Source organism: Delphinus delphis, chromosome 14 (genome assembly GCF_949987515.2).
Source record: "Delphinus delphis chromosome 14, mDelDel1.2, whole genome shotgun sequence".
Lineage (NCBI taxonomy): Eukaryota > Metazoa > Chordata > Mammalia > Artiodactyla > Delphinidae > Delphinus > Delphinus delphis.
The window spans coordinates 34,411,142-34,437,543 of NC_082696.1; the positions used below are offsets into that span (position 1 = coordinate 34,411,142).

The window sequence follows — 26,402 nt, forward strand, 5'->3', positions numbered from 1 at the left end:
CTGCCACCGGAAGGCTGCCAGGTTCTCACCCTATGGTGTGTGGCACAAGTTAATGAGTGCTGGTCATCAGTTAAACATCCAAACATTTGTCTTTAGCTATTATTAAAATAATATGAGACTTCTCTGATGTTTTTTGAAGGTGAAAGTCTTTATGTTTCCAAGAGCATAATAAGAATCTTTTTGAGGTCCTTTGGCCTTTGTTGTGTGTATGACAGACAAAAACCTCATGTAGAACCAGCCCCCATTAAACAACCTAGTCCCTTCCTTACTCAGGGGTGTAGTTGTGACCTAACTTGTCCCTGTGGTGCTTTTAGGCTTTGGGGCAGTAATTATCAACACTGTTCTCTACCACTGCCCTCTACCCACGGCCACCCTTGGCTGCCTGAGAACGGCCCTGCCTCTAGCAGTGGCAGAAAATAGCACCTACTCTCTGTCTCAGCCTTTTCCATGAGGCTAAAATCCCCAGACTTTGATCTGACTTTAGTTTAGCAAATATTTTTAAACAAACATTTACTGAGTATGTGTATAGTGTGTATAAGGGAATAACGGTTAATGTCGCCATGAGAGTAGTAGTCTTTCCTATCAGAAAGTTAATTACTTTCTGATAGAAAAGACAACCTTGTAGAGTTGTATTTGACAGCAAAGTATTTGCTGAATACTGAATACTGAGTACTGAATACTTTGATGTTCATTGTCTCAGTGTGGTGAACACTATGAAGACAGGGCCCTACCTATTTTGATCACTGTGGCACCTTCAGCGTCCAGTTCAGTGCCTGGCTTGTAGTCAGTTAGACCATATATTCTGTAATATTATAACAACTTCTATTTCATATTGAATTTGTCTAGAACTTTTTCCTGCACTAGAGTGTAAATTCCCTGAGGTTAAGGACTAAATCTGTCTTATTCATCATTGTATCCACAACAACCAGAAGTTCTTGACAAAATTTGACAAACAATAAATAATTCTGAATGAGAGAGTGAGTGGAAATTAGGAGAGGTGTTTCAGGCCCTATTTTGCAGAGAGAACAAAAAATGTGACTCAGAATCAGGGCTCTTTCCATGGTGCTGAGGCTATACAAATAAGATGAGAAGGAAGCAGATGACTAACTCCAGCCTCACCCCACTTCCAGAATTAGAGGTCTCTTGAGATTTTTGCTACCTCCTAGAAATTTCCAGGCTTCTACCTTGCTTCTCGCAAACCCCAGTTATTCTCCAGAAGCAGCAACTCTTCCCTGAAACAAGATCTCATAGGCTTCTTGGGAGGGGGAATGAAGACGGGAGTTCAAAAACAAGAGGACGACTCTGATATCTGGGGTATCAGTTCTGCAGTTTAACTTCTGTGTTCTCTGGTGAGAAAGTGTGAACTGCATGTTTAGAGAATGGGAGAAGGCTGCAGATCCTTTCACTCCCAAAAACTGTCTAAATTTGCTTTCAATTTTCAATGTTTGGGACAGTCAATTCAGCAGTTAATTTGGCTGGGGAGATGTGGAAAATTACCCCAGGGCTGCAGTTGTTCAATAGCTACCAGTGTTGAGTACTAATTATAAGCCAGTCACTTTATGTATCATTGTGTTGTTAATAGTTTCATTTTAGAGCTGAACACTCAATGCTCAGAAAGCAGGCCAGGTCCACACTAGTCCATCTGCCTCCAAGCCCATGGTCTCCACTAGCCAGCTTGGCCTCACTGCAGGGACTCAGGCTGCCCCTTCCGTCTTCTTCCTGACCCACACATGACCTGCCCTCGGTAGGGACCTCAGTACTCCTAGAATCTTTAAGTTCTGTACCTGTAGCACACATTTAGGGATTGCTCTGGGCAGGCTTTGAGAGAATACTTCCAAGGTGTGTCTATAGGAAAAATCTATTTTATCTCACAAAAAGGGAGTCTTTGGAGGAAAAAAAACAAAAACAAACAACTAAGAACATAAAGCTAGAAAAATGTTTTCAAGTCTGTTGATCCTGGCTCTTCTTTTTACAGATTTAATACCTGTGTTACTTCAGATAGGTTATTTAATGGCTGATTCTCAATTTAATCACCTCTTAAAGGAAAATAAATATTTTCCCTATCCAGTCTATTCACAAGCATAACAGGAGGTAACATGGGTGAAAGTGCTTGAAAAACTGTAAGGTATGATATAGACATCAGATTGTGTTGTTGTTAGTATAAGAATATGTGTTAATAATGTTATTATTATCACATAGCTCTAGATTAGCTGATTAAGACAGCTCCTAGAAAGAAATTTTAAGTCCATGAGGTTGAAACTTTAGATCTATGTAGGGTGCTTGTTCTTTTATACAGGCCTTTGAAACACTTTTGCTTTCTCTTTTCCCGTGAATGTCTGCTGCTTTCTGAAGTTCCCCCTTACATCTAGCTTCACTATGGAACCATTCTAACTTCTGTCTGTCCTGAGGTATGAGGCATGGGGCATGTCCTGAGTCCTTGCTGCTTCACTATCCATTAGCTCACATTTGCAATGGTTTGGGGAACATGCTTACAACAAGGCTGCACTGTCTGCCCCTGCATCCATCAAAGGGGCTCACAGCACTAATTTGTCTGGATAAATGTTTCTCTCCTACCTTTGCTGCCCTATAAACATTCTTCTTAAAAAGAAACATCTTAGCAGGGAGTAGAGGGCTCTTGTATTCAAGCACAAGATACTTTAGATTGTTTTGTAGCTTTTGTTGACTCCACAGCTAAATTCTATGCTCTCTGAATTTAAGAACCCTATTTCATTTAATTCACACACACACACCGTTATACATACAAAAGCTATCAATAAATGCACAGGCAAGAGAAGCAGTGTTTCAGAAGACATGATTGCTGTCAGAAGAGCCCAGCTTTAGCTCCTAAAGTTAGAATTTACTTGGTTCCTCTGTTTTCCAATACTTGTGTTACGTTTGAGTAAATATAACATGCAATTTCACTGTATATTAGGAAGTATTTTCCAAATTTAAAATTCAGTCATATATTGAATATTTTATACTTGATTGCATTTTAATGGAAATACAGTCACTTATTTGATGTCTGTTCTGATTCTGATTTTTACATTTCAGGGTCAGTTAAAGTGATCTTTATCCAGATGGTAAATGACATTTGAAGATGACATTTAAAGATGTCATTTAGCTGCTCTCCTGACATTTTCCATTTTATACTTATATATTTTACTTAATGGAGCCATCCATATTCAGCATGACAACTCAGAAGCGCTTAAAAATTCAAAGTGTTCTATATTCATCTTCTGACTAGCTCAGTTATTTCTAATTTGTCTAGCCCATCAATCATAGTGGTAAATAAAATTAAGTACATTATTTTTTCTTTCCTTCACAAAGTAAGCATTCTTACATTGGCCAAGAGCCTTGAATAATAGTAGAAATAATTAGACAACCCAACTGATTATTGCATTCAAGTGCATAATGAGTGACTAATATGTTGGTATGTGATTATATCCACTGCCTCCTTGCACATGGAAAAAGGGTTTTCATAGAACTTTATGAAACGGTAGCCATCTGTTTGTATTTAGGAGGATCGGTTATATGGAAAGTATTGTCCTTCAAGGATAAAATGCAATTATCAAATTCATTTACTTAGAGATAAGGCTAAATTAGAATAATTATGTTCTACAGTGATTCAGAAGATAAATTTTTAAAAAGTTTTAAAGACATTTTTAATTCTACTAGTGTTAACTTTGAGTTTTGTTTTTTGTTTTTTAATACATAGCAAACAGCTTTAATACAACCAGTTAGCATTTGGTTGACTTCACATAGGAACGCAGAATGAAATTTTTGAGTCAAAGTTTTTTCTTCTCATATTATATATATTTTTTCCATTAGCTTCTGGCATTTGTTTTGCAGTGGAGAAGCGTGTGATTTGTCTGACTTTGAGTCTTTTGTATATCATATTATTTTCTCTCTGCATGTTTATTTTTCTTTACCCTTTGTATAAATCAGTGTCCTTCAGTAGGAAGTAAAATTCACCCTAGATGGCTCAAATGAATAGGATTATTCACAGTGGCGTAGGTAGGATTAAGGGAACAAACTCTTAATTTGAGCTGATGAGGCATTCAGAGAAGACTAGCAACAACACTTGGAAGCCATCAATACCTCTAGAGATGAGGACATTGCTGAGGAAATAGTGTTACAGGGGCCAGTGAAAGCTGGAACTGTGGAGAGGATCCACCTAGTGGGAGCTGTCATCTGGAGGGGTCTTATCTACTACTAAGATGTGGTGTTGAAAAAAGTGAGGGAGCAAGGAGAATCCCCCTGAACTCTCTCTCTTCCTGCCCTCTATCCCTCAGCATTTCTGCCAGTGCCTTCAATTGGCCAAACCGAAATAGAAGGTAATTGATAGGGGAGGGAGCCTGGGTAAAATGGTCTGCAAAGGTCAACTTCTCAAAGTACAGAGCAGGGCAGAGAAGGGGCAAGAATGAATCTGGACAGCTGAAGGAGAATAACCAGTTTAAAAACACTGCCAGGGCATATATCTAGGTGATGGTCTTTGTAATATACCCAAAATGTATAGACCCTTTAATTGGAAAATTAACATCTATTTATTAATTATTTCAGAGGAACTTTCTTGTAGTCTAGGCTTGATAATCACATATGCTCTATTTTTTCCCTAGGATTTTCTTCACTTTGTACTTCTTATACCTATTTTTCTCATCCTTTCACCTTTTTTATCCTTTTCACCTGTGTTGGATGATTTCTCAAGTTTGTTCTTAATATCACTGAGTTAATTGCTGTGTTCGTCACGTCATGCTCTTTAAAGATTCCAGTGCAAAATTTAATTTTTGCATTGAATTTTAGTGTCCTTTGTGAATTTTCTTATTCCCAACAGTTCCCTATTTCAGAGATTAATCTCTTCTATGACGTTCTATTTTTGGTTCATAGAGGCCATATTTACTATCTTATTAAGAGTAAGATTATTAAGAATTTATTATCATATTAAGCAGTTTTCAAAGCTGCTTTCTGTACTTTGAAAATTATTTCAAAATAATATTCAGACTTTTTTTTTGTTTTTTTCCTTTCTTTTTATCTGAACTTTTTCTTTTCTTTTCTTTCTTTCTTTCTTTATTTTTGGCCATGCCGCATGGCTTCCGGGATCTTAGTTCCCCACCAGGGATGGAACCCAGGCCCATAGCAGTGAAAGGACTGAGTCTTAACCACTGGACCGCCAGGGAATTCTCTGAATAGTTGTTTAAAATTGACCCAATACATTTTATTTTAACAGCTTTATTAAGGTGTAATTTACATATCATAAATCCGCTTGTTTTAAGTGTACAATTTAATGTTTTTTACTAAATGTGCAGAATTGTGCAACCATCTCCTTAATCAATTTTTGAATATTTCTATCACTGCACAGAGATTCCTAGTGGCCATTTGCAGTCACCTTCTCTTCTCACCCCTGACCTCAGTCGAGCACTAATATGTTTTCTACATCTATAGCTTTGTATTTTCTGAATATTTCATATAATTGTAATCATACCATATGTGGCCTTTTGCATCTGGCTCCTTTCACTTAGCCTAATGTTTTGATTTGTTTTATTTTTTATTAAAGTATAGTTTATTTACAATGTGTTAGTTTCTGCTGTACAGCAAAGTGATTCAGTTATACATATATATACATATTCTTTTCCATTGTGGTTTATTACAGGATATTGAATATAGTTCCCTGTGCAATACAGTAGGACCTTGTTTATCTATAGTAGTTTGTATCTGCTAATCCCAAACTCCTAATTTATCCCTCCCCCACCCCTTTTCTCTTTGGTAACCCTAAGTCTGTTTCTGTTTCTTAAATAGTTCATTTGTGTCATATTTTATATTCCACATATAAGTGATATCATATGGCACTTGTCTTTGTCTTTCTGATTTACTTCACATAGTATGCTAATCTCTAGGTCCATCCATGTTGCTGCAAATTAGCCTAATGTTTTTGAGCTTGATTCTTGTTGTAGCGTGTATCAATACCTCATTCCTTTTTATTTCCAAATAATACTCAATTGTGTGTGTGTGTGTGTGTGTGTGTGTGTGTGTGTGTGTGTGTGTGTGTGTGTATACACACATCACATTGTTTACCCATTCATTAGTTGATGGACATTGGATTTTTTTCCATTTTTATTAATAATGCTGCTATGAGCCTTCACATATAAGTTTTTGTGTGGACCTGTGTTTCAATATCTTTAAATAGATATCTAAGAGTAGAATTTATGGCTCATACGATGTATTTATGTTTAACTTTTTAAAGAAGCTGCCAAACTTCTTTTCAAAGTGTCTGTACCAACCACTTTACATTCTCACCGGCAATGGAGAGGAGGGTTCCAATTTATCAACATCCTTGTCAACACTTATTACCTACCTTTTTTCTTATAGCTATTTTATTGAACGTTGAGCGGGATACCTTTGTGGTTTAAATTTGTGTTTCCCCAATGATGCTGAACATCTTTTCATGTGCTTATTTTCCATTCATATATCTTTTGTGCAATGTCTATTCAGTTTTCTGCTTATTTTGAATTGGATTATTAGTCTACATATTCTTCAGTTCGAATTTAAGCTCTTTATATATTCTGGATGCAAACTTTTTATCAGATGTATGATTTGCAATGTTTTCTTCTGTGGATTGTCTTCACTTTTTTAATGGTGCTTTTTAAAATGCAAAAGTTTTACATTTTGATGAAGTCCGATTTATAAAAGTATTTTCTTTTATCACTTGTGCTTTTGGTGTCACATCTAAGACATCTTCACCTAACCCACCGGAAAATCATTCTGGTTTTGTTTTTTTTTTTCTAAGAGTTTCCTAGTTTTAGAAATTACACTCAGGTCTACGATCAGTTTTGAATTAACTTATGTGTATGGTGTGAGTTAGGTTTCTAAATTCACCTTTTTGCATGTGGAGTTCCAGTTGCCCCAGCACCATTTGGGGAAAAGACTATCCTTTCCCTATTGAAGTGTCTTTGTCCAATGCACTTTCGTCTCTTTTTCTAATTTTTGTTTCTTTTTAGAAACTGTTATCATTGAATGTCAGATTTTCTTTTTAAATTCAATCTTGACTCAAGACACTCACTGTGTAACTTTTTCTTAGTCCCCCTTGGTGCCTGTTCTCAGATCCAAAGCTGTGGTGCAACTTGATATGCACAACTCCAACCCAATTTCTGTTGGCTAGTAGACATTCATCTTTTTGGCCTATTCTGAAAGAACATAGGAAAGTCTACTACTGCAGCACTCAGGCACACTGACCATGAGGAGAATTTGAATCTTAGAAACATTTGAAGCAGCTTGTAGTTGTTCTTTGCCTACTTTAGTATAAGAAAAACAATAAACCCCAATATAGGTGCCCCCAAGGCTTTTCTGTCTATGCTTCTACCCATGATGCCCTGGATAAGGAAAGAGTATATCTCTTGATTCATTGCACAATTAATTATCTAACTCCTTCCCTACTTGGTTCCTACTTGTTTTGGAGTTTTAATAACCAGAGAGCTGCTGATCGCAAAGGGGCCAGGCCATTTCTCCAGATACATGGTAAAGTAGAGCTTGTGCAATAGTTTTGCATGTATTGGGGAAAGTAGGGATGTAGAAGTGTTGGCTGCCTAGTTGTTTGGGGGTTTTTTAATAACTTTATTGAGGTATGTTTTATATATCGTATAGTTCAGTGGTCCCCAACCTTTTTGGCACCAGGGACCGGTTTCGTGGAAGACAATTTTTCCATGGACCAGGGTAGGGGGGGATGGTTTTGGGATGATTCAAGCACATTACATTTATTGTGCACTTTATTTCTATTATTATTACCTTGTAATATATAATGAAATAATTATATAACTCATCATAATGCAGAATCAGTGGGAGCCCTGAGCTTGTTTTCCTGCAACTAGATGGTCCCATCTGGGGGTGATGCGAGACAGTGACACCCAAAGCATGTTGCTTATGTCCAGTCTACTCCGTAAGATGCAGCTTCATTGTCACTTGCCACTCACTGTTAGGGCTTTGATATGAGTCTGCAAACAGCTGATTTATTATGGTCTCTGTGCAGTCAAACCTCTCTGCTAATGATAACCTGTATTTGCATCTGCTCCCCAGTGCTAGCGTCACTGCCTCAGCTCCACCTCAGATCATCAGGCATTAGATTCTCTTAAGGAGCGTGCAACCTAGATCCCTCGCATGCACAGTTTGCAGTAGGGTTCGCGCCCCTATGAGAATCTAATGCCCCCACTGATCTGACAGGAGGTGGAACTCAGGCAGAAATGCAAGCAATGGGGAGCGGCTGTAAATACAGATGAAGCTTCGCTCACTCGTCTGCTGCCCACCTCCTGCTGTGCAGCCCGGTTCCTAACAGGCTACAGACCTGTATCAGTCTGTGGCCCGGGTATTGGGGACCCCTGATATAGTTAACCCGTTACAGCTGTACAATTCAATGTTTTTTTCTTTAGCAAATTTTCCAAGTTGTACAATTATCACAATAAATCGGTGTTAGAACAGTTTTATCACCTCGGTAAGATCCCACATGCCCATTTACTGTTAATCCCCAACCACTAAACTACTTTCTATATCTATTGATTTCCCTTTTCTAGACATTTCACATAAACGAAATCATACAGTGTATGATTTCTGCCTGGCTTCTTTCACTTAACATAATGTTTTTGAGGCTCCTCTGTGTCATATCATGTATCAGTAGTTCATTTTTTATTGCTGAATAGTATTCTATTACATGGATACTACACTTTATGTATCTACTCATCAGTAGGTGGACATCTAGGTTGTTCCCATTTGAGCTATTATGAATAATGCTTAACATTATTCTTGTGCAAGTCCTTGGTGAATATAAGTTTTCATTTTTCTTGGATATATACTTAGGAGTGGAATTGCTGAGCCATATGGCAAATTTGTGTTTAACTTTTAAGAAACAGGGATGTCTAGTCCTGGTTCATTTGCAGCTCCAATTCTTTTGTTTCAGACCGTAAAGACTACATATAAGATACAGTATTTCTTTGTTGAATTCCACTGATGCTATCACTGAAGGAAAATTTTCTCAGATTCTGACAAATGCTTGACCATTAATCTTAGTTTCCAGTCTTACTGCATGTACATTTTAATCTTTGCCTTCAAGTATATTTTAATAGGAAGAAAGAGATAGCTTCGTGTCATGTTATCCCAAATTCTTTTAATTAGAGTAACAATGTGAACAGGGTAGATTTTCTTTAAAAAATAATAAGTTAGGAAATGAATCTGGTTCATCTGTGATTACTTTCCATAACTTCCTTAATATATGGAATATTTTCTTCCTATTCCGGTGATAGCTCGTGCTCTATGTTCATGCATGTATCTTCCAGGTACTTATTTATTATTTATAAAGGGACTAATGTATGTGTGGCTGTTAAGTTGCTCTCCTGTCTAAAGAAGATGTGTGTGAATATGTGTGCATTCTTTAACATTGTATTAAGGAATTAAGTAAATTTATTTAGCCTAAAATATGGTACTTGTTTTTGTTCAAATTAAAATTTCAGAAATTTAGTGATTTTCCATTTATTCCAAAGTAACTTTGAAATGAGCTGATTTGATCAAAAACAGTACACTTCCAAAGGATATCAAGATATCCCTTAATATAAAGTAAAATAAGATTATAACTTATTTCAGTGAGCGTGTGTTCTCATATCTCTAATAGACTTCAAACTATGTGTTTGGTATATGGATAGAGGTTACAGAGATTCTGACTATCTTTGTGTTTTAGAATTCACTGAGCAATTTTTAAGATGTGTAGAAATTCTTTCCAGGACCTAAAACACATACATGTGTACACATGTGCATACTCTCACATGGTCCGATGCATACACACACATATTTACATATGCATGTATGCACATAGACATACACTCATACTCACTTGCTCTATGAATGTGCATATATACATGCAAACAAAATACAGTCTGTGGATGTATTATTTGCTTTTAAAAGTTTGGATTTAGTTCTTTGTGCTTTTAAATATACTCTGTGAATTTTTTTAAAACCAATTACTTCTGCCTCTACTTTCTCTATCTTTAAAAATGGTAAAAGGCCGTGCTCGCTTCGGCAGCACATATACTAAAAATGGTAAAAGGCCAATTTCCCAGGAATAAGTTGATTATCATTGAATTAAACCATGGAAACAAGATTTTTTTCCAATCCATTTAAGAGTTGTGGAGAAAATAGTCTATGATTATACTTTATTCATGATTTTTACTTGATGCATGTATTGAGGTTACAGAGATTTTGATTGGCATGCTGTATTTATAAATGTTTTCATGTTATTTCAACTACATGTCTAGTACATACCTATTATACTCTAATAAAAGAATATGTAGGCAGAATCTTCTTGTAGCAATCAAGAAAAATACAGGCAAGGACAGAACAAAAAAAATTGTTAGCATACTAGACCAGTAAACCCAAATTAATAATGAAATTTAATATGAATAAATGTGATGTCTTACCATTTAATTTTTTAAAATTTACAGAAGTACAAAAAGGAGAGAAATATATTCATAGCTATTTACACAAGATAGGCTTAGGGAGTTAAGCTGACTGTAAGCTAGACATGAAACCATGTCACATGATGAATGCTTAAAAGTACTGGGTATTATATACAGTACTGGGTATTATATACAGATGTGATCACTCCCTTCTAAATGAAAGGATTTAATATAGAAGATAAAGTAGATTTATTCTTTGAATCACTTTAAGTGATTTCTACTTTAAGTGGATTTGAGATGAAAATAAAGACATCTTATCCATTAGAGCCATTTGTAAAGGGATTGTATTGCCTGCCTCCTATTGAAGCAAGCTCCTGGAAGAGCACAGGCAGGGTCTAGGTGGTATAGAAAGCATTCCTGTAAGGTACTGAATGGAAGATTGAGTTTCCTGGGCTCCTTCCACATATGTGACCTTAGCAGTCCAGAGCAGAGTTTGATCATTCTGCTGTCACTCAGGGGTCAAACAGGTTATATGAATGAGTGAGGCTATCTGTGTTGAGTGATGGGGCTAAGTGGATATTGTGTATGTCTCAGTAGTCAGTTCCAATCTAAGGTTGCCACGCCATAATCAGGACCCAACTTTACCAGGTCTTCCAGTTTTTCAACTGAAACTAGAAATCTTAATTTTTAAAATGTAAACTGTCCACATTTTAAAATTTAGCAACTAATTCCAAAATTTTTAAAGCACAATTATGGGCTATCACTTTTTAACTTAGTTTAGGAATTATCCCAGAAACTTGCTTCTACTCCCCCGCCTCCGAAGTGCATTTTGGGAATTACTGAATACTCTGACCTTTGAAATTTTATCACGAAATATCTAAATGTGTGACTGTGTAAAGAATAATTTTAAAGCACCTGTAATACCCACCCCTTAGCATCCTGTCATCTTTAATGGCACTTCAAACCTATTTCTTACAAGATTCTAAAGTTGATACAAAAATGATGTTAATATCACTGCATTAATTAAGTAGAAGCTGGTCGATACACAATATAAAAACTGGACAAATCATTATTTTAACGTACAAATGCTGGCCGCGATTGTTTTCTTTGCCTTATTATAGAGAAAAGCCATAAGAAACTGCTTTCACTGCCCAGCCATAATTTTCTAAATGCATTTTAATTTCTAAATGCATTTTAATTACTAAATGCAGTGGTGCTTAGAACTCAATTCATTAACTAGAGCAAATTAGAAGGGAATGTAAATCTCCGCATTTGCCGATGACATTCATCGCTTAGTAAGCATACATTTACTGTGGATCAAGTATGTAAGACATAAAATAATTTTTTAATGATTATTACTTCAAAAGTCATTAACCAGGCTCTCAGGTTTAAAAAAAATAGTCTCAACTGAGAAAGCTTCCAGTCCTGTATCTATTCATTTGTGTGGGACTTTCTGAGGCCTTTTCAGGATATACCTATCCAAGTGTAATATGTGATATGAATATCAGAGAAGCACTCTTATCATGTTGCCTTTGCTTTTTTAAAGCAAGGTGGTCTTGTTTGGGGATCAGTTTATTATTGATAATTTGGAAGACCTTCTAACAACCTACACCCTACTCCAAAAGAGGATTTCTAAAATGATGTAAGAGATTCTTGTATCAGAAACTCTCTCACCAGTAGCCTTGAACCCTTTGAATATCTTCAAGTAGCTTAGAGAATACAGAGACTAATTCTGTCTAAGGAACAGGAGGTGTTTGGTCGTATAGTATAAGGCACGCAATGGAAGGCAGGGAATTATTGGGTCCAAACCTAACTTTTAAAAGGGATGTTTTTTACAAAGATTTTATAAGCCCCAACTATTATAGTATTATCTCCAGTTTCCTCCCAATTCATTTCCTCTAGTTCTATAGCAACCACATCCCATTAATGGGAGAAACCTTCATTTTTTTCCCTTCTGACATCACATGGTCCTTCAGACCTTTTGGATTTTCTGGAGTTAAGTTCAGTATTTTGCTTTTCAAGTTTCTGGCTTACCTAAATTTCACTGTACTAATTATGGAAAATGAGTTCCAATCTAACAACATTTAAGCACTAGTAACAAGTAATATTCTAGGAAGAGAGCAGAAGAGATCTAAAATAATGACTGGCACCAAAGAACGACTTTTAAAAAGGAAAGACACTATGCAACTCTAGAGCCATTCAAAGCCATGTGGCCCTGAGGAGATAATCCTGACTCCCACATAGGCAAAAGTTCTAATGTTTTCTCTTTCATTGGTGGTTTGGTTTGATAGCATGCTCTACAGAATCCACACATTAATATTCTTTAGCAATAAAGAATTTATACAACTCTCTATTCAGTCTGACCTCTGCTGTGGATATCTACATCAGCACAAAGGGAGAAGGATGAAGGAGCCAAGAAAAGGAAAATTCATAGGATTCTTTTATTTTAAAAAAACCCTTTAAATAACAAAGAATATGATCCCAGCTATTTCAATTTGGCATTGGTTCGAAGTAGAGCAGAAATCTAGCTTTTCCAGCTTTTAAAAGTGTTTACTTAGGCATTCACTGTAGGTAAGAAAAAATAAGTTTTGAAGCCTCATAACTCAGAAGGGGCCTGGGCTTATGGGACAGAAGGAGAAGATAACCTTCTGGCAGAAGAGGGTTGATTTATTCTTGCAGATGTGGGTCTCCACCTCCATGACACACACTCTGTATGCCAGATACACCTCTCCGTGTGTGACATGTACCTCTGTGATAATATTCAGAAGGGGATCCCCATCCTCCCCAAGAATGAAAAATGCAGTTTTTTAAATTAATACTAATACTAATAAATATTAGTATTTTCTGGGAACAAATCCCAGATTTAAATTGTTGATTAATTTTCTTCCCCAAATCTTCCAAAGTTGTTTCTTGGAATGGATTTATTAATGACAACTTTCTTTTCCTCTCTTCTCTATAATATTCTTTTCTAAATTCTGGCCTTTTAAACTAACAATCAGTAGGAGTTTGGGAAATCTAGTCCTTAAAATGCAATTGAGAATTTTCTCAATACAGCTTTCTTTGAATTTTTTATGTTTCAACTCTGTAAATTGACTTAATTAGGAAATTTTGTAAAATTATTTTTCTTCCCTTGCCTAAGAAAACTATAGAAACAAAAGGGCAAATAAAATTGACAGATATAAATTAGAAACCTAGATCGAGGGAAGCACTGTAAAGATGTATACATCAGTTCTTCTGAAAAGGGAAGAATAAAAGCTAAGTTCAAATAGTAGTACTTCAAAAATGTGCTGAGCCAGACCCTGTATTAAGCTTGACTGTTAGGATGAACTTTATTAGCATTTAACTTGTATCACGCCTTCGGTGCTAATTAAACACCTTCTTCTATTAAAAGAAGTACCTTAAGAGAAGCATCTACCTTTTAGAACTGAAAGGTAAGCTTTTATGATAACTTATTTAAAGCTCAGTTTTATTAAAAAAATATTTTATGGAATCAAAATATTGACAAAAGTAGGGGAAAAATAAAAACAAAGAAAGTACATTGATTTTCTTTTTTTCCTATGTTTTTTGATCCTCCCTTCAGCTCTTCTACTAGCCTTTTATGTATGTCTTTTGTTTTTCTGGGATTTGAATAAAGGATTTTTTAAAATAAATATCAACTGAATATTTTTCAAACTCAATGATGAAAAATATTTGGTAAATGTAATAGCTGTTTATGTGCAACAAACTATCACAAAACTTAGTGGCATTAAACTATCATTTATTTGCCTAATTCTTTTGCCCTCTGTATGGATTATTCTGGTCTCAGTTGGGTCCCCGAATATATTTGTGGTCAGCTGACAGTCAGTTGGGAAGCTCTACTTCTGGGAGTTGGCTGGCTGTTGGCTAGGACAATGGGAATAACTAGGCCATGTGACTCTTTTCATCAAGCAGGCTATCCCAGACTTGTCACACGGGGCAGCATGTTTCCAAGAGGGAATGAGCAGAAATCTGCACAATCTCTTGAGGGTAGAGTCAGAACTAGCATGTCATCTTTCCTACCACATTTTACTCCTACTGTATTTTATTGGTCAAAGCGGGTCACAAGGCCAGCCCAGTTTGAAGAGGTGCAGAAAAAGACTGCCTCTTAATGGGGCACATTGTAAATGGACTATTTACTGGGAGGGGAAAAATACAGCCAGTTTTGTAAACAGTTTTACTGTGGAAAGCCTTTATCACTAATAAAGTCTTAAGTCTAATGTATAAGAGACACTGGACTAATTCTGTCTAAGGAACAGGAGGTGTTTGGTCATATAGTATATGGTTATGGTTACGTTCCTTTATGCCCATAATTTCCAGATTATGTTTTGTTCCTTTATGCCCATAATTTCCAGATTATGTTAGGTTCCTTTATGCCCATAATTTCCAGATTATGTTTTGTAAATCCTTGGTGAATTATATATTACATGGAAAGTAACTTAATTCACATAAGAATTATCACATTGATGTTTCTCCAAGGCTAGGGAAAGTGAAAGAGTATGGAGAGTCATTGAGTTGGTACCTTCCACGACTGAGAGCTAAGAAGAGGTCACTTAAGAAGGCACTTTGGTGTAGAGTGTCTTGATCCAGGCTTGAGGGCAGGAAGAGAAGCAGAGACTCTGTAGACTTCCAGGGCCAGGGGCAGAAGAGAAACTGTTGTAGAGGTGCTGATGAGAAGCCGCCACAAAGGCAGATAGGCCATCAAAGAGTGTTGGTACCAAATATCCTTTACAAAATGATTTTGAGACCTAGAATCTTAATTTATCACGCTGGGAAAGTGAATTTGTAAAAATCAAAAAAAGTATTAGAACAGAACAAAGGTGTATCATATGTCCCATTTTAAATACTTTTCAGCTCATACATTTTTTACTCTTTAGTCTTTTTGTTGAAAAGGTTGAGACACTTTGTTTTTCTAAGCTTTAAATGGAACTTTTAAAATGGACTTATTTGTTTGTTTTAACCTACCAATTTCTTGGATTAGGATGCTTCAAAAACAAAGCTACGTAAAAAATAAGGTCGAAGTAGCTATTTTCTCATTCAGCTGACATTGTCTGAGCAACTACTTTGTGCCAGGTATATTTCTAAGAGCCAGAGCTGTCACAGAACATTACAAAGGCCCTGCGTGGGTGGAACTCACATCCCAGAATGAGACAGACATGAAACAGATCCACACGTCAGAGGGTGAGAGGAGGTCTGGAGAAAAATAAAGCGGAGTTAGGAAGACAAGGAATGTGTGGAGAAGAGAGTAGAGGAGGTATTTTATAGGGGCTTCCCTGTTTTTTTATACCGAGTGGTCTGGGAAGGCCTCTCTAATTAGGGACCCTGAATGAGCTATGGGAGTGGGTGGTGAGAGTGTATGAAGGAAGAGTGTTGCAGGCAGAGGAAAGGCCCAACCTGGAGCATGCTTGGCATGTTTGAGGAACCACAAGGATGTTGGTGACACTGGAGCCGGGAAAGCAGAGGAGGAGTGAGGTGGGGATGAGGTTGGAGAGCTTGTTTGGGGTGGGGGGCAGGGCTGACCACATAGCGCAGGGTTGTGGTTCAGAGCCAGCTGTACATTTTACCCACTGTGGGAGCTTGAAAGAAATTCCTGAGCCCAACCCCAGAATCTACTGAAATTTGTCTGGGTTGAAGCCTGGTCATGTCTTTTTAAAATGTTACCAGGACAAATCCAGTGTGTAATCAAGGTCTCCTGTGCCTTAGTAAAGCATGGCTCTGACTGAGCGAGCTGGAAAACCACTGGAAGATTTGCCAGAGAAGAGTAACGAGACCTGATCATCCTAGCATGCCTCCTTCACCCACATTCCCTTTGCTTCTCAAGATCATGTCTTGTATAAAGCTTGGGACCCTGCCTCATACGTTGAGGGGAGAGAGTGGAGAATGTGGTTGTGGGCAAGATCTCTGGGTGCTCTTACCTGCCCCTCCTCTGCCAGGTGTCAAGGATGTAACACACAAGGCAAGGAGGAGGACTTCTAGGGACAAGAGCCTCTCCTGTTCCCTTTCAAACTGGGTTGCTATAACAAAATCCCACCGACTGGTTGGCTTATAAACAACAGAAATTTACTTCTCACAGTTTGGGAAGTCCCAGCTCAGCATGCCAGCATGGCCAAGTGAGAGCCCTCTTCCAGGTCATGAACTTGTATACTTATATGGCAGAAGAGGCTCAAGAGCTCCGTGGGGTCTCTTTTAAAAGGGTGCTAATCCCATTGTTGAGGGCTCCACTCTCATGATCTCAGCACCTCCCAAAGGTCCTACCTCCTGTTACCACCATCTTAGGCATTAGGATTTCAACATATGAACTTTGAGGAGACACAAACATTCAGACGGTAGCAGAGCCAGAGTTTCTGGCTCTTTAGTTTTCCTCCAGCCTTCAGTCAGAAATCCCCATGCGTCACTTCCAATGTCACCCTGAAGTCGCAAGCATTCACAGGATGACTGTGAGAACCAGTGAGTGTATATGTCACTTCTGCTGACTTCTCTGTTGACAATAGAAAAATACATTGCTCATGTGTAATATATGTAAACTAGTGCCTCAAACCCATGCAGCTATGATGTAATAGCATACAGAAGGATATGCCCAGAAATAATATAACCCTCTACTTTACTTCTTTTGGAGTAGCAGTGGGATGTAATTGTTCAGAGCAAAAGCCGTGAAGCTGGATAACTTACATCCTGGCTCAAACACTTGCTAGCTAAGTGGTTTATCCTTTGTGTGCTTTGGATAATGGTGGCAAACTCCTAAGACTGGTAAGATTAAATGAATGGATACATATTAAGTACTTAGGGAAGTACATGGCACACATTTAGTGCTCCATAAATCCTATATTAATACAGTTATAGTTTCCTACTTGATTTAATCACCGTACAAATGGATCCCTCTTTAATTTTATTAAAAACATAGGAGATTTTTGTACAAATAATATGTATAAAAATAACATTTTAGACAGGTTCTTCTCTGTTGTTTAATTGCTAAAAACACAAAGAGATCACATATTAAGAAGTGTACCAAATTTTAATCGAGGAAGAAAGTCAGTCTCAAAACATTTTAGAACACAAATCCAATTTATATAATTGCTGTGCAAACAATTTTTGGTAAAACTTTCTAATTCCTGGCCTTCACGTGGATAAAAAGAGCAGCAGTCTCTTTTGGATAGCTGAGGATGGGAATGCAAAGGATTAAGATGTGGACAAGACATGTTTTCAACATATTTATCTAGAGAGCCACCTGAAGCGCCTACTTTGAGAACAAAGATGAAAATGTGAGACTTAGTTCTAGCCTCCTAAACTGGTCCCCTTATAGAGGTTCCTAGATTTAGTGCATGAATGTGGGATGGTATGATTGGGGGGGCGGTGACAAAATGTTATCCTCATGGGAAAGAGAGACTGTTTAGACTTACCTTATTTCTCCAGCTTTCTCTTCCCAAATGAATCTCTCATCCTTGTTTCATTGGGGTCAGAAAGTTAATAAAAACTTACAGGAATACGAAAAGATGATTAAATATTTATTGAAAATTTAAATGTGATACCTAAAGGTACAGGTAGTCCTGGGGGTTCCTTAAAGGCAATATATTTTTATTTAGGGGGAAACCTTCTCTCAGAGCTTTATTTGAGTTTGACCCACCACTTAAGTGATGTTTAAATAAAAGTAAAATAGAAAATGCCTCTTAAGAAAGGATGGCCTAGTTTCAGCATTTCTCCTGTATTAATTTAGAGGACTCATTTTTACATTGCCCACAGGATAAAATCTAAATTTCTCATCTCCACAAGCTGACCTCAGTCCCTGAAGCATCTTCTTCTATCTCGTCTCTATAGTGTCTCTGTCTCCATTCATCTGTAAGCCATGCTTCTTCCTCCACAGCTTTGCCCTTGCTGTTGACTTGGTTTTATTTCTGTTGAAATGTTGCACGTCCTTCAAAGGTCAGCGCTCTTGGGTGATTTTCTCTGATTTCCCCACATCTGGAACCATAGCTGTTTCTTTGCTCTCTCAATCGTTTGTTTGTTCTTTATTCATAAATGCAGTTAATTCTGTCTACTCTTTTAACTAATTATCTGCATTCTTTTTACCATCATAAACAGTTATCTCTTTGGGAGGAGAGTAAAATATTTCTCATATTTGTATAACCATACTGTCCCGTATATATGCCAGAACTCAACAAATATATGTGGAATGAATGAAAAACAACCCGCCCCCAAAAGTTCTCAGAACCAGAGCACACTTTCCCTCATTTCACTTGCATGTCATCCCTTTACCTCATGGTCATTTGGACTGCAACCTTTGTGTCTTTGTATTTCTTCTATGGCAATCTGATTATGGATACTCCTTTAATAATAACTTAATAATTAAATTTAACTAATCTAATAATGTAATTTAATCATTATGATTTAATTATTTAATTCTAATTAATTGGATAATTAAATTTAGTAAATTAATAATTTAGTAATTAAACCTCTTAATACTTCTAATTGACCTTAGGACAATAATTTGACTTGATGAGGTAAAAATCCAAACTTTATTCAATGTCCTTCAAGATCTGATAGTAAATCCCATGTCACCCTCTCCTCACACTTTGTTACAGCCATTCCAAATTTCTTTGTGTTCCAGAAATGGTCTTTCTACATGGAATCCTTTGTTCTTCCCTTCGCCCTCTTCTCCATCTTTAGCTGGGTTAGTCCTCATCTACCAGATTCAAGATAAGCTGTTACTTCTTTCTGGAAATCATCTCTAGTTCCCCATACCATCTCCAGCCCTAGACTGGATTAAGCCTTTCTTCTTTGTGATCTAGTAAATAATAAGGATCAGAAAGCCTTGGGTCAAGATCTGACTTTGCTACTTACCAAGCAGTGACTTTAGACCAATGCTTCTCACAGTTTATCATGCATCAGAATCACCTGGAGAGCTGGTTAAATTGTGGCTCACTAGGCCCCATCTCCAGAGTTTCTGATTCAGTAGTTCTGGGATGGGTCCCGAGAATTTGCATGTATCACAAGTTACCAAGTGACACTGATGATGTTGTTCTGGGGATCATACTTTGAGAACCACTGATTTAAATAATCTAGTTAACCTCTCTAAGCTTTAGTGTTACCATCTGCAAAAGGAGCCTAAAGGGGTGTTTTAAGAATTAGTTGGGGTAATGTATATAAAGTGTTTGACATGAATTAGTCCTCAATCAATGCCAGTTAATATTGCTTCTGCATTATCATTGCTTTCATCGCACTGTATTAAATTGCCCACTGAAGTGACCATTTGCCAAGTAAATCAGGAACCTCATAATGAGCAGAGACTGTGCTGTTTTTATTATGGTACCTTATGAAGTGCATTAGTAGGTGCTAAATAAACATATAATGGAGTAAATTCAAAGTAAGAGCATTCCATAAATATTTAACAAAATAAACTTAGGTGATTCTTTGTAGGTAGCCCCTATACAGAATGTTCCAGGATTCCCTAGTTCAGCTCTCACTATATTCTTGGTTTTCTTGAGACTGTTTTTGCTGCTTGGTTCCTAAATCACTTTTGGTTATGGTGAATCAGTCCCCACAGCTTCTGTTTCTAAGAAAATTATACAAGCAACATGGAGAATGTCTGTGAACTAGAAATAAATAACCACGTAGACTATTCATTTGGCTCTGTAGTTTCCTTTTTATGCTGAATGAAAGCAGTTGCAGCACGAACGTATGCCAGCCTTTAACGCTGGAACTGGGTTAGAAATTAACATGTGAAGAATTTAATTTGCAGTTCTTGGCAAATTCATGAAGCCTGCTCTTCAGAGAAACCGTGCCTCCTTTTCCTGTCAGCCTGTACCGCCGTCCTCCTCTTTGACCTCAGAATCTCATATTTCATATTCACTCATTAGTTCAGCAAATATTGTTTTCAACGTCTGCTGTGTGGCAGCTCTTACTCTCATGGTGGTGATGCTACACTAGGACAAAGTCGCTTCTTTACAGAACCTAAAGCACGGCATTTGCCAACTTGTACTTTGTTTGCATCCCTGTCTCCCACGCTAAATTGTGAGCTTACTAATGGTAGGTGCATTATTTAATTGTGTATCCAGCTCAGTATTTGGTACATGGTAGATACTCATACATACAGTTACTGTTCATACAGAGGAACTTTATTTTAACGGTGGTGAGAAATGGAACTGAGCACCAGAGATCAATACTGCTGGTCCATGAAAGGATTTGACACTAGATGTGTATTTTTTGACCTACAAAGTGTTATTTGTTTGAATTTCAATTAGAGCCAGCCAATAAAATGGGGGAGATTTTACATAAAAATCCAGATCTCCGGCTTCTTTTGAAAAAGCCTACATTCCTAATTCCCTCTCAGCTGGCTCCTTTAGATGGAGCATGCCATCTCCATTTTACTATAACCCCTACTATTCCCTACTGTATTGCATGTGTGTGGAAGAGTGTATATGAACATGTGTATCATGTTTGTCTACATGCATATGTGGTGAGGAAATTCTTCGAATTCTACATAAATCCACTGAAAGTTTGTCTTTATAAGCTTATAACAACCTAAGTCCAACTGCAAATAATACCGTATTCCTTTCTTTTCTTTAATGATGTAGAATGCTAACAAGGATTTCTTTCATTTGAATAATATAATATATTGAGTTATCGATCTAAATTTTCTCCAAATTGCTTTTCTGCGTTTTTATAGTAGGTTTCCTGTATTTCTCAAATCACCTTGACAATTGCCAGCTACTCTTCTATTGTGATATGTATCCCCATCCAAAGTAAAATATATCTAAATCTATCTGGTTTGGTTTTTTTTTCCCTCCCTTATGGCTATTAAACTAACACTTTTCATTTGGCTTGGTTTTATCGTAGGAAATTAGGATACTTAAAAATATAAAATTGAATTAAAATTGTAGTTTACCAAACTAAATCTACTCATGCTTTATTTCAGCTATCTTTAAAGAGAAGAGGAAGCAAAGATTTGCCAAAATCTGAAAAGAAGGCTCAACAGACTCCCACAGAGGTATGTGGAAATAAAATTTCAGCTAGTACATCAGACATCTCTAAATGTATATAATAATAAGCTACATCTATAAGTAGACATAGTAACCAGATACACTCATGTAAAACAGAGTTAAATTATGCATATCAATTATGTAGCTGTAGATGCAGGAGACAATATAAAGATTCAGTATCTTTTCTTTAAAGCTAGCGCTAACATCCCTGTTGTTATTGCTTTTGCATTGTAAGCACACAGCAGAATGTCATTAGTACTTTATGTGTTGCTACACTTAAGAACTGTACCCATGGTGCTGATCTTGTTCACTCATAATTAATAAGGACAATAGAATAGCTATTCCTATAGTATCAGGAGAGAGTAAAGAAAGGAATGTTGTCGGAAGGGTGGCAGAGGGGAGAGAGAGACTCCTGATGGCTTTGGAGAGTCCTAGAATGAAGTAGTTCTCTCTACCAATGACTGGGGAAGCAAAAGAAAGGAAATTAAGGAATAAAAATAAAACTTAAAACATGTCTTCAACATGGGCTTGTTAAGAGACTTAGAAACACAGCCACAGTAAAGACTAGGTCTACTTTTAGGGTGAGCAGAGGTGCTGGTGGATGTAATAAAGGAGATTTTAAAACAGAAGAGGAAATATTTAGGGACAGCTATGATATCATGGCTCGTTAAAAATACTTGGCTAGGGCTTCCCTGGTGGCGCAGTGGTTGAGAGTCCGCCTGCCGATGCAGGGGACACGGGTTCGTGCCCCGGTCCGGGAAGATCCCACATGCTGCGGAGCGGCTGGGCCCGTGAGCCATGGCCGCTGAGCCTGCGCGTACGGAGCCTGTGCTCCGCAACGGGAGAGGCCACAACAGTGAGAGGCCCACGTACCGCAAAAAAAAAAAAAAATACTTGGCTAGATATTGATTTTTAAATGTTGGGATCTATAGGACTGTAGCATATGTACTTTTTTTTATTCTTACAAGAGGTTTTCTCATTAGATAATAATTTTAACTAAAGCAATACTTAAATATTCAAAATTTGAAAAAGTTGATCTCACTCATTTTTTTAAAAGCATAACATATTAATTGTTCATTTTCCTTTCCCTCCTCTCCCTGCTCTGTCCTTGGTTAATTTTTCCCCTGGTGCTGGACATGAACATTTATAGACCTCAGCAGTTCTAGAATCCCAGAGTCTCCTACCAAAGTCGTCTCCTTTTTGCACCTTTCCCATCATCCCCTTAATAAGTTCATATATGCTCTGTCACCACAACTCTCCCACTGTGTCTTTGCCATAATTTTATGCATCAGTTCTCTTCCCCACCTCACTGAGGGAGAGGTGCTATATGCTCCCTGTTCTAAAAATCTTAAGTCAGCTTTAATCAACAGTTTATTTTTTTTAACTCATGTTTGTCCTATTCTTATACTTCCCATGGTAAAGCTTATTTATTTTTTTCAACAACATTCTCTAATCCAGGAATTCTTAACTGTTTGTTCCTGGCTCTGTGGACCCCCACTCCATGTGTACAGGGGCACTTTTCTGCCAAAGACATATGCAGCTTTCATCAACTTCTCAGTGGAACCTGGGGCCTTAAAGCAGTCAAGACATGTTGCAATCCACCAGTTTTTATTTCATGCACATAAATGTCCTGGGAAATTTACAAGGACGCTATTATGGCCTTTGAAGTCCCTGCTATCATTTTCAATTCATTTATTTTCAGAGGTTATTACCTGTCTTTTTTCAAAAACCCACCCCAGAAGATTGATTGGACTGTCTCAGATGGGAGATCTCAATTATAAAATAGTCCATAGTTGATTCTATTGCTCAGTCAAGGTTGAGGACCATTGAGTCACATACTTACGTTAGGGCAAGCATCCTATATTGTTGTAATTCATATTTACATATTCATCTCCCGTGCTTAGCCAGGGCATATTGTAGGCAGGGGCCATCTTATCCAGCTTGCACTCATCAGCGTCTAGTGTCTGGCACTCTGCAGCGGGATCAATATGCACTTTTGAATACTCCCATGTCCCCCTTTTCTAGATGAGCCATATGAAATTGCCAATGCTGTTGTTCTGACCTGCACGAATGGCAATTTCATATGGTTCAACCTGCTATTATTTATATAGCTTTTTATTTCATTTTGTTCAGTTTCTTCTATGTATTCCTCACATGTTCCTCCAGCAGCACAGTGACTTTATATACTGAGAAATGGTATTGCATAGCAGTTAAAAACAGTAACTTTAGGGTCAGGTTGCCTACATGGACCTCTCTGCCACATACCAGCTGCATGGCCTTAGACAAGCTGTTTCCTCATCCTTAAAATGGGGTCATAATAGAGAGTTGTACAGATTAAATGAGTTAGTATATGTAATTTATCAGAGTGCAACTTAGCTTCCAGTAGTGGCTAGGTTAAAGCCAAGCTCAGTTCACTTCTTTGGGCCCTCATCATCTTTATGTTCCCCTTCCTCTTGCGTCATCTGTGTCTTCTCAAGACTGAGTCTTTAACATACACAAAAATAAGAGACAGCTTGCTTCACATCTCAAAGCTTTGTTATGTGTCTTGACTGGCATCCACTGTGAAAACAGGAGCAAGCGTTTCTGATCAGTTACATTTCAACCAGGCACTTTCCATGCAATCTCTGATTTTAATGATTTCACATTTATATATGGGATTGTCCTGCCCAGTTCCAGACGGAACCTACAATAGTTAGGTTATAGGATGAGGATGCAAGGCACATTGGCATACAGGATTCTTAAACCTTGGTCATTGCAGAAACTACCATACGTGGTATCTTGAAAAGACTTCTCTTAAAATAAATAAAATAATCATCATGCCCATCATTCTCCTTCCTTCTTTATCATGACTTTGTTACATGCAATATAGGTCCAACTCTTAAAATACTTTTCATGTTTTCATCCCTTTGGGCAGGAGAGCTTACACATACACAAATCAAATATCCTCCTCTTTTATATTTGCTTCACATAGTCCAGCAAAGTGTTCTTCTGTTCCAGTCTGTGATTTATATCACATCCATTGCCGTTTTGGTTAGATTCAAAGTGCAGTATAATAACATTTTTTCTTCTTACTAGCAAATAAAGGCCTTGCCTTGCGATCAAGGACTTTGATAGAACATGCAGCCCAGCTAGCTTCCCAGTCTCACCTGCTCTTACTTCCCAACAGAGCCGAGTCTAGATAAAAGCATATTTGATATGCATATTGTTGGTCAACTTTCTATTCAAACATTATTTCTAATTCTGGCTTTAGTGACCTTTGACTCTCCTGCTCTGTGCTCCAACTTTTAATCATTTCTTCTCAGTCTCCCTTTCTTTTTTTCTCCTCTTTGATAGCCTCTGAAGCCATTGCAATAGCTTCAATCATCACCTCTATGCATCTCATCCTCATGTCCTCCCCTCTGGGCCTGAGCTGTCCTCTAGGTCCAGCGCTGTAATCTTGGTAACCTTGGGCCTGAGATTCCACATGCCTGTTGATAGATGTTTCCACTGGGTATCCCTCCACCGACACACCTCAAAGGCAGCATTTTAATGTACTTAAATCCATATTCTTCCCATAAAACTTGATCCTCTTTGTTCAGTCTCTGTCCCTATTATTGGCAACACATCCATCAAGACACCCAAGCTCAAAACATTGGGGTTATCTTTGACTCTTCTGCTGATGTGATGTTAGACATTGTAATACGTCCTTGGTTTCATCCTCACAGAATTAGTTCAGGGACCCGAACACATAGTCTCTTGCAGGGCAGCTTCTTTCTTTGCTTGTGAAACGGATTCTCGCATCGAATCTATCTGTGACATATACTCTTATCCTTTTTCACTGTGCTCCTGGAGTTCTCTCAGTTCTCTGTGCTTCTCTCTTTTCTTCTAAACCCCTTCTAAAGGGAAGCATACAAGCCAGCACATCTGATTTTGTTATTTTACCTCATTGCCCTACTTTTTTCCTCTCATGCATCTTTTCATGCAACATGTGCAGTGGAAAAAATATGATTTTTGGAATCAGTCTGAATACAGATGTGCTCTGTCACATTAATTTGCCCTCTACCATGTAGCTGCCTTATCTGCAAAGTAGACATAGTATATCATCTTCCTCGTGGGGCTCATGTGAGGATATAATGATATAAGGAATGTGATATTCAGGCTCTGCACACTCAGCAACTCTCATACTAATTCTTATTAGTGGATGGGAGCATAGGAGTCCCCATCTAATTCTTATTAGTGGATGGGAGCATAGGAGCCCAGTGCCCTGCTCTCCATCTCTTCTCTCGCAAAAGCTCTGGGCCACATTTATTGAGCATCTCTGGCAGGAGCTCATTATTCTCCTCACCTTCACCATCAGTGGTTGCTACTTTTTTACCAGAATTCATCTCAAACACAGCTGACTCAGTGCTGGAAAAGAAAGGCATTTTTATTCCTTCCCATTTTTTAAAATGAGGAAACCAAAGTCCACAGAAGTTACATGGTATGCCCAAAGTGCATACTTAAAAGAGAGTTTTGGGAAATATGTCCTTGGATATAATAACGTGTTTTTATATTAGCTCTCTGAGAAAGAGTTGATTTCCATTTTTCTGTTTGTAGTTTTCCATTTAGTTAATGATTAGGGTTTGAAGGTTGTCCTAAGAATGTGTGAGAAGAACTTCTACAGGGTCTACGCCATCATCCTTTTACCAGGCAGAACCAGTTCTATCCATTTCAGACTGATGGAAATAAATCCAATTTTAAAAGTGATCTAGATGGAACACTTACCAATTTCTTCTTGGATGGACCGTTCCAGTGTTAAACTTTCCCTACTTTAAAGCCCTTTGAAAACAATTCTCCCTTGAATAAAGATGGGGGACAGATTCCTTGCTGTATGGCCGAGTGATCATGTACCAAACTAAGCTTTAGTGTCAGAACTGAATTCCAGTTTCATCTTTGTCCTTTGCCACTTATGAGCTATGTAACCTTGAACAAGCTATCGAACAGCTTTAAACCAGGAATTTTAATACCT

At 37.6% G+C, this 26,402-nt stretch overlaps 1 protein-coding gene across 1 annotated transcript in view; it reads left to right on the forward strand.

The window, feature by feature from the left end:
• MTCL3 (MTCL family member 3) overlaps nucleotides 1-26,402 on the forward strand; it is a 43,302-nt gene that overhangs the window by 13,657 nt on the left and 3,243 nt on the right. Inside the window, exon 5 of the mRNA XM_060029987.2 lies at nucleotides 21,352-21,423. Coding sequence (XP_059885970.1) covers nucleotides 21,352-21,423 — 72 coding nt within the window. The remainder of the gene's footprint in view (nucleotides 1-21,351; nucleotides 21,424-26,402) is intronic.